At 38.5% G+C, this 9,135-nt stretch overlaps 1 protein-coding gene across 2 annotated transcripts; it reads right to left on the bottom strand.

Annotated features, from left to right (window-relative positions):
• Window positions 1–3,236: 3,236 nt before the first annotated feature.
• Window positions 3,237–8,106, bottom strand: LOC306662083 (lysozyme C-like). 2 transcript variants are annotated; one of them, XM_079141589.1, is made up of 4 exons: window positions 7,881–8,099; window positions 6,445–6,609; window positions 4,731–4,806; window positions 3,237–3,994 (listed from the first exon to the last, which is right to left on the bottom strand). In XM_079141589.1, the coding sequence occupies exons 1-4, from the start codon at window positions 8,014–8,016 to the stop codon at window positions 3,928–3,930; spliced, it is 444 nt and encodes a 147-aa protein (XP_078997715.1). In that variant the 5' UTR covers window positions 8,017–8,099; the 3' UTR covers window positions 3,237–3,927. The 2 variants fall into 2 exon arrangements, with proteins under 2 accessions (XP_078997715.1, XP_078997714.1); XM_079141588.1 differs by lacking the exon at window positions 3,237–3,994 and having other exon boundaries at window positions 4,517–4,806; window positions 7,881–8,106.
• Between the last annotated feature and the right edge of the window lie 1,029 nt (window positions 8,107–9,135).

The raw sequence follows: 9,135 nt of genomic DNA, 5'->3' as shown, positions 1-9,135 counted from the left end.
TTCCCCTTTGTATCCCTCCTAACTCAGTCTTTAAGAATATCCAACTATGGGTAGGGACGTGGCCCAGTAATAGAAAACTTGCCTAGCAATGTGTGAGGCCCTGGGTTCAGTTCCCAGTCCTGGGAAAAACAAAAGAGAACATGCATTATTATCATGTGATGAGGTTAATTCTTTTCAAGTGTTTGAACAATTATGGACTTAATGTTTTAGGGATAGAATAAGCAAATATTTGCTTGCCACCAAGAGCCAAACTGATAGCAATGATACCCTGCATGACATATTTTGACTAATTCAAAGGGAAGAAGTGTTTGTAAATCTATACCCTGTTCTCTATTTCTTTTTCCTTTCTTTCTCTTTCTTTCTTTCTTTCTTTCTTTCTTTCTTTCTTTCTTTCTTTCTTTCTTTCTTTCTTTCTTTCTTTCTTTCTTTCCCTCCCTCCCTCCCTCCCTCCCTCCCTCCCTCCCTTCCTTCCTTCCTTCCTTCCTTCCTTCCTTCCTTCCTTCCTTCCTTCCTTCCTTCCTTCCTTCCTTCCTTCCATCCATGTCAGGGATCAAACGGGGCCTCAGGTGTGGTAGGCAAGCACTCTACCACTGAGCTACATCCACAGTCCTTTAGTTGGAACAGGAGTTAGGGGAAATGGTACCATTCAATTAATACTTTAATATTTCATTTGAAATAATGACCACATTATTTAAAAATAAAAGAGCAAGTCAGCATGAAGGGGACAGAGATCTCTTCCCCAGAAGTTCTTTCTATTCTTCATATTTCATTAGATGAAATATGAACATCTTGTCTTTTCAGAAAAGATGTTTATAGATCACAGATAATTTTGTCCTATTTCAATGAATAATAATTTATTAATTGTTCAAAATTCACAATTTTTGGTCTTATTTTTTTTCCCACAGTTGAGAAAAAGTAATTAATTATGGTGAAAGTTGAGGTCTTCAGGCCTGGGAAGTAGAATATGAGGAAGGATTTCTCAGACTTTTGATTATTCCCCCAAAGCAGATCATCTTTAAAGCAAAGAGTGCCACAATTTGTGAAATTGTAAGAATGTGCATGTGGTGGAACTACCTCATATGTCTTGCACATCCCATGAAAATATCAACAAAAGAAGATTTTAAAGGCACAAGCCAACAAGGACCATGAACAACAGAAGCAGTGACAGAGGAGAAAAGTAGTGCAATTTTCTAACCCAGAGGGGATAAATGGTGATTTAAGATAATGGGGAAAGTGACACCCGAATGCATGGGAAAGGGACATCAATGGAAAACCAGCTGATTTTTCCCCAGAAGCAGGAAAGACTAGGCCTCCCTGAGGCAGGAGCGAATGGCAGGCTGTGAACAGGAAGGCTGGTGGAAGTCTGTGTGGAGCAGTTCAACTCTCAGCTCTTCTCCCTCAGGCCAGGACGCAGCACTGTTCCTTCTCTACCTCAGGGGAAGAAGAATGGGAAGATCAGGGAGACAAGTAGACCCCCTGACTCTCTTTTTTCTCTCCCTCTTTTTTGTTTTTTCTTCCTAGTGGTGCTGGGAATCAAGCCCAGGATCTCCTGCATGGTAGCAAACTGCTCTACCATTGAGCTATCCTGCCCACCAGCCCAATTCACTTTTTTTAACAGGAGGAAAAATTGTCTCTTGAAAGTTATATTTTGTTGAGGAGAGACCAATACAGTAGTGGCCCCTTACTCATGAAGGATATATTCCAGCATCCAGGTGGCTATCTGAAACCATAGGAGTACAGACCCCTACATGGACTATGTTTTTAATTTTATCTGCATATGATGATAAAGTTTATCTTATGAACTATAAATATATGAATTAGGCACAGTGGATTAACAATAATTAAAAATTAAAGAGAACAATGAAATAAAAGGAGGGGTACTTGAACATAAGCACTTGGTACTCTCACAGTCAATCTGACAGTTGAGTTGGCTACTGCATGACAAATGATCAGGAGGCATGGACAGTGTGAGTGTGCTGGACAAGGAAATGGTGTGTGTCCCAGGCAGGGCAGAGCAGGACTGTGGGGATTTCATCACACTACTCCATATGGCATACAACTTAAAACTTACCAATGGTTTCTATCTGGAACTTTCCACTTACTATTTTTAGATCACAGGTGACCATGGATAAGTGACACAATGGAGAATGAAATCGTGGACAAGGGGGGACTACGCTAATGAATATGTAAAATTTGTTGTATTTGAAATGGCTATAGACTTGAGTCCTGGGACATTCACACATTTGGCAATGGAAGAGCAGAGAAAGAGTGGGCAAGATGGACTGAGAAGAAACAGTCTGTGAATTAAGATGTCAGGGAGGAGAAGGTGAGAGAGAAAAAGGTTCTAGTGATCTGAGGTGGTTCACTCTGCTAAATGCTGATGAGGGATCAAGTAGGAAGAGCAGAGAGCAGAGAGATGATCCCTGGAATTGCACCCAGGAGTCATGGGAGAAGTCCCAGCGCAGCAGATGTAGCTGAGTGAGACAGAAGCCAGATTGGAAAGAGCTGAAGAGCATGGAGTGAGGATGCGCTTTTCCCTAGAAGTCTTGCCATAGAAGCAGCAGAGGATGAGGTGGTAGTTGGAAGGTCGTGTAGAGTCAGTGAAATGTTCTGTGAGATGGGAGGATGCTGGGGCCCTTTGTGCAGTGATGGTGGTGACAGAGCAGAGAGGGACAAACTCAGCCTAGCTTGGAGTAGTGAGAGGGATGGGATGGAGGCTGCATGTGGAGATGCTGCCTTTGCCAGGAGCAAAGGCCCTTCATCCCAGAAACAGTGGGGAGGGAAAGGAGGTCAGCAAGGGGAAGGTGTGACTGCTGTTTTGTGACAAGGGGAGAACACAGTATTGCTTCCTTGAAATGACTTTTTTTTAACAATATGGTATATATAAAAATATCATCTGCTGAGATCAGAGGATGGTGGGAGGTTGGGGGCCAGAGAGTGTGTCAGATGTGTGTGTCGGGGCTCTCAACAGAGAACAGGAGAAGTAAAATAATCATAGTTGTTTTGGAGAGGGGGGAACAACACAGAAGGAGTTCAGAGATGGCCATGCTCCCTTGAGGCCCATTTGAGGTACATGGTTTTCAATTCTAAGCTAGATTAGCATTGTTGTGTATTTTTCTCTAGGAAGATCCAGCTATTAGTGCAGGTGAGTGTACAGAAAACATTCAGAGAGCCAAGTCTTTTTCTTGTTCTCTTTGGATATATGTGATTTTTTTCCTAAGAAAGTACAGACAAACTATGCAATGCAAACCCTTTAATGATTACATTTGTATGTTTACAGCATGCATAATTTCACTCTTGTGGTTAATTAGTAATGCAAGCAATATAATTGGGGAAGAACAACAGTCCATTTAATCCCTCCTTAATACCTTCAAGATCAGTGAAATGCAGGTGAGTGTTCTTGAAAGATTTAAGACAGATTGATATATAAATTGTGAGTCTGTCTGTAAGGCTGCATAAATGGAACATTTTTATGAGAGTACTTAAACCAAAGGTCACATGTTTTATGCAAACGAAATTCTTCATTCACTCTTTCCTTTTGGCATGGGTTCTCCACTCCTTTAAAAATCTCATATTGTCAAAGAGAGTGGTTAATATTCCTCTTTTTGGAGATGACTATAGAGACTATAGATGACTATAGAAGGCATTGGATTCTACAGGGCTTGGAGTTTGCCTGAGAGCAATTGTTTTTAAGATAGCCTTTTGTTTTATTTTTGTGTAATATTGGGAAATACTTGTGTCACCACTCAATGATACACAGGTTAGTGAACCTTATGGCTCTCAGGAGAAAGGCTATCTTTTGTACCTGCTTCTGCAAAAATGCTATTTGTTTGAAGAGGCAAGAATGGGAGTGTGACCTTTCAATTAACTACTCATTCTTTAATGTGGCGAAGAGACAAAATGAACTGAAGTAGGAAAATTTTGTAGTTACACTCCACAGCCCTGAATATACTGAGTGAGGTCATGGTTCTCACAACGATTTCTCCACGCGACCCTGCAGAGAAAAGGGAAACACAAGCGAAGGTTAAAACATACCTTCATTGTAGTGTACATGCTTAAACATCTTTGTGGGAACAAAATGTCTCATCGGTTATTAACACAGAGGCTACAACTAGACCCAGGTAGTGCTACTGATTAAATGGAAGTGAGTATATACAGTGATTTGCTCCTTTTCAGAGGCCTTGATAGGTCACAGAATGCTGAATATAAATGTAGAGCTCTGTGCATGGCACATTTACTTATTGTAAAAACAGTTTCAAATATGACAAGGAGCCCTGCATGGGGTGCATGCCTAAAACTATAGAGGTTCAAGAGGCTGAGGCAGGAGGACTGCAAGTTCAGAGGCACCTGAGCAATTTAGTGAGGCCCTGGCTCCAAACAAAAACAAAAATCGACTGGGGGTGTGAATCTGTGATTAAGTGCCCCTGGTTCTATCCCTCATATGACCCTCCCCCTACCAAAAGAAAAAAAAAAAGATATGACAAGCAACTAGTAGAGTGGAGAATATTCAAAACTCTAGAAATCCTTAATATCAACCGAGAAGTAAAAAGGCAAGATTGTGAACCAGTTCAAGAAGATTGTTTTCCAGATGGAGGTTAATACATTTAGTCACAAGCTCCAACCTGAAACTTTCCATTTCAGAATGACACTTTGGTCTCTGAAATTTTTCTCTCGCTGCATATATCAACAGTAGGGTAAAACAATTTCCCCTTTCAACCCTTAAAACATACCATGCTCCAATGCCTTGTTCACGGACAACCCTCTTTGCACAAGCTACAGCTTGAGAGATGTCATCTTGCAAGAAAGCTGAAAGAGAGGAGATTAGGAATGAAAATGATGTTCTAGCAATCTCATTGGAAATTTACACTTAGGCATTTTTATGTTAGGCAGAGGAAAGTCTACTAAGAGGTTCTTTTCCAAGAATTCATATATCTGTGATTGTTGGAGGAAACTTCCTCTTAATTCTTTTCCTTTTTGACAAGAAATAATGCACTATTTCTTTTTTACTAAAGTTGTTGGAGGCCCTGGATTTATTAATTAGTATGACAGAGGGTCCTCTTTGCACAGTGTGAAAAAAGACATGCCCGGTAATTTTTTTACTCTTCAATTCTGCCATTGAGATTTGTCCCAAGGAAATAATAAGAGGTCTGGGGATAGGGCTCAGTGGTAAAATACACAAAAATGAAAAAGAATAAAGAATGGAGAATGTATTGAAACCCAGCACATGTATGCATAAAGCCATTTGTAGCAATTTATAAAACGGAAAAGTGGAAAAAACCTAATAGCGGAATTCTATTCACCCTTTCAAATGATAACCATATAGATTTGTATGTGTTGATATGGAAATAATTTTATGTGATAATATGCAAATTGTAGAGCAATGAATGTAATAAGATTTAATTTTTGTAAATACATATTGCTTATATATTTGTATCTGGCTATTGATATGTATGATGTAACTTTACATTTATATACATGTTGATATACATTCTGAGAGAGTATGTTCAATAAGTTATTCATGTTTATAAATCTCTGGGCAGTAAGACAATGGATGCTATTTCATCTTGCTTATATTTTCTAAATATTTTTCAATGACCATGGATTATTACATAATACTAAGTAATTTTTAAGTAAATCAGTTAGGTTAAAAATAATATTCTGAAATTGATCTTCTCTTGGGAATTTTAACCTTTAAAATTACAAAATATCAAATTTGCAATATGTAAGCACTATTTCATACACTAAAAATTGCACATGCTATTTCTATTTTAGTACAAATTCAGAAGTCTAGTACTTCCATTCCTTATGAATGTAATACACCTTGTGTGTTCTTCTTTTAATTAAAACATAACATTTCATCCCAAGTACATAAATATGTAAGGCAATGTTTTAGGTGTGATAATTATTATTTAGGAATTGTGGACTATGGAGATTCAAGCTAGAGAATTTAGAAATGAAATATTAATTCTTCTAATTCGCTTTAAGATCTGTCAGCAAAAAACTACACATACATAGAACAAGAATGTTTGGAAAGACGTCACTAACTCTTGAAAGTGCACAGTCATCTGGGTATTCATTATACAAAAATATAACTTTCTACATATTTAGAACATTGCATAACAAAGAATAAAACAATCAAAAAAGAACCATACAAATGATTCCTAATCCATTCTAAGTGGATACATGGAATGGTGATGTTCTGGAAGAAGCATCAATAAGGCCATTAAGGATAAATGAGCAGACACTCTACCACTGGGCTAAATCCCCAGCCCTGATTTTTAGTGAGGGAATTTGGAGGATAACAATCACTTTCTAGAAGTTGAGATGGCCACTTTCTACCTCCCTGAAAAACCTTTCAAGGCTATTTCATTTGCTCGAATATCTGTTCTTGTAAATATAACCAGATGGTTCTTGTTCCATCACTCAAATGTTATCTTGTCTTACCATTGCAGGATACACCACAGCCATTAACTGCTCCAGGGGTTTTTCCATCATTACACCAGTAGTGACTATTGATCTGAAATATCCCGTAGTCAGTACTTTGGTCCCAAGGATTGTAGTTTGTAGCTTGGGTGTTGTAACTACTCTCCCACTGGGTCAAACACACCCCTGAAAAGAAATAGTTTTTTTTTTTTTTTAATAAGCAGCAACACTAAAGGATTTATACTGTATCTCAAAATCAATTCTATGCAGCTAATTCTACTTTACTAGTGACTTACTTTGTAAGTACAAAGATGTGTTTAATTGATAAAATATAGTAACACTTTAGGGTTGTCTTGTTGTTTTAAGACAGGTTCTCACTGGGTTCCCAGGGTGGTCTCTTGGGCTCAAGTGATCCTCCCACCTCAACCTCCCAAATAGGTGGAACTATAGGATGAGCCTCCAGGCTTGCCTATCTCAACACCATTGTCATAGAGGGTCCCCAGGAGAATCCTTTTGTAGCACAAATCAATTTGTAATACTGTGAAACAAGATAAGGTACTTTTAAAAGTATTAAGTAGCTGTTTTTCCATTCTTTTGCCTTCCTCTGTTCTCATCTCTCAGACAATGTTGAGCCTAAAAGAGAAAACTGAGCTGTTGAGTGGGTTGTACAAATTCATAGCAGATACATAGGCTGATCGGAAAATGCATTATGAAAAAAATTAAGGATTTTTCTGAGAGAGATTTTCTTGTACTACCTAAGGTGAATTTAAATGCCCAGTTTGAATCTTGAAACCAAGAATTATGGAACAGGAAAGGTTATTTTGTGATTCTGTTCATCCATCCATTCATGTATTTACTGGCTCATTCATTTACAAATGGCTATTGAAGGGGAAAAGTTTGAGGTCAATCTGACAAGCACAGAGATTGGAGAAATGGAGTATGCTCTAAAGTAACCTTTCCTCATGGCACAGTTTGAATGCTGTGGAAGAAAATGAAAATTAATCAACTTAGAATGAATAATAAAGCATTTCATGTTGAATTTCAGAGATCCTTTTATCATTAGTGAGAGGGGTGAGGAATGGGTTCCTACTGCCATTTTGGAGAGTTCAGCATCATTTTAAAGGATTCTGCTGTGAAACATGCCCTGCAATACCAAGGGATTTTGTTTGTTTGTTTGTTTGCTTTCATGGGCTTGAACCCAGGGGCTCTCCCACTGCGGTACATCCTCAGCCTGGGTTTTAGAGACAGGGTCTCACCATGGTCCCCAGACTGGCCTCAAACTTGAGACCCTCCTGCCCAGGATCTGGAATCACTGGGAGGACATCAGGTCCTGTTTGACTCAGAATGTTATAGAATCTTCCCTCCATGCCCACACCCTTCACCTGCTATCTCTGATTCTCAAGGACCAAAATGATGTTTTGAACCATTGTAAAGAGAATGAGGAAGACCAAACTTACAGTTTGCCAGGCTGACTCCGTAGTAGCCATCCAATCCCAGGCTTTTTAGAGTTCTGGCCAACTCACACCTGTCATAGACTTTGCCCTGGGCTAGGACAGAAAGGAGGAGAAGCCCCAGAATCAGGAAAGCCTTCATGTTGACAGGAAAGCCAGACCACTAGGCTGACCTAGGGAAGCCGGCCCCAGTATTTAAAGTCTTGGGACTTCCTTCTTCCTCTAGTGGTGTAGGGGCTACTATACCTTTGGAGCTGTGTGCAAGCAGGAACTACTCATTGGTTCACCACCCTTGAATGGTTGTTTTTGTTTTGTTTTTGTTTTATGTTTGAAGGGAGTTATTGTGATGTTCTGAGAATTAATGTACAGGAAAATAATGACACGGTTTTAACAGTCTTGGCTCAGGAAGAATTGGGAAAATGACACTTTCCAAAACAGGAAATTCATTTTCACTAGGTATTTGAACAAGTATAAAGAAAGACAATGACTATTTGTACAACTTAAAATCAGTTGTGGTTTTCGACTTTCTTTTTTATTCAACTCTTTTGTCTCTTTTCACTTTTTCTATTGATATTTTCCATGTAAAATTATTCTCTCTATATATAGAAAATAATAGTATATATATATACTTTTCAATTATCCACTGAAAAATAAAATATATAGTCTGGTGCACATCTGAATTATCATATAATTTGATTTAAAAGACAGTAAAGGAAATCCCCCAACAAATTTAACAAGCCTAGGAGAATGATGCTGAGAGCAAACTTAGAAAGAGTTTAAATGTTCAAAGTAATTTGAGGGACAGGAAGAGGCAGAAATTACTGATCGTACATTTACATGTATCTGTTAGTAAGACTTTTTAAAAAAATGTATTTCAATAAAATGAAGAACTCATTTGCCTCTGGTAGTTTCTCAGCCTATCTTATTTTTTCTTTTTTATTTTTTCTGGGTGCATCACAGTTTTACATAATGGGGGGATTTGTTGTTACGTATTAGTACCTGCACATAATACAATAATATAATCTGTCTACTCTCCCCCCCTGAACTTCCCTCCTCCCTCCCCTTCCTCCACCTCTTGGTCCATTTCCTCTATTCTACTGATCTCCCTTTGCTTTTCATACTATCACTCTCCACCTTTATTTTCCTCTGTCCTCTCTAACTTCCATGTTCATGAGAAAAAAAAAAAAAAAAGACTCTTGACCTTTTGACTTTGGATTATTGTGCTTAGCATGATGGTCGCAAGTTCCATCCATTTTCCTGC

The sequence above is a fragment of the Sciurus vulgaris genome (assembly GCF_902686455.1).
Source record: "Sciurus vulgaris genome assembly, chromosome: 5".
Classification (NCBI taxonomy): Eukaryota; Metazoa; Chordata; class Mammalia; order Rodentia; family Sciuridae; genus Sciurus; species Sciurus vulgaris.
Note: the sequence above shows the minus strand (reverse complement) of the source record. Positions and strands in the feature narration are given on the sequence as shown.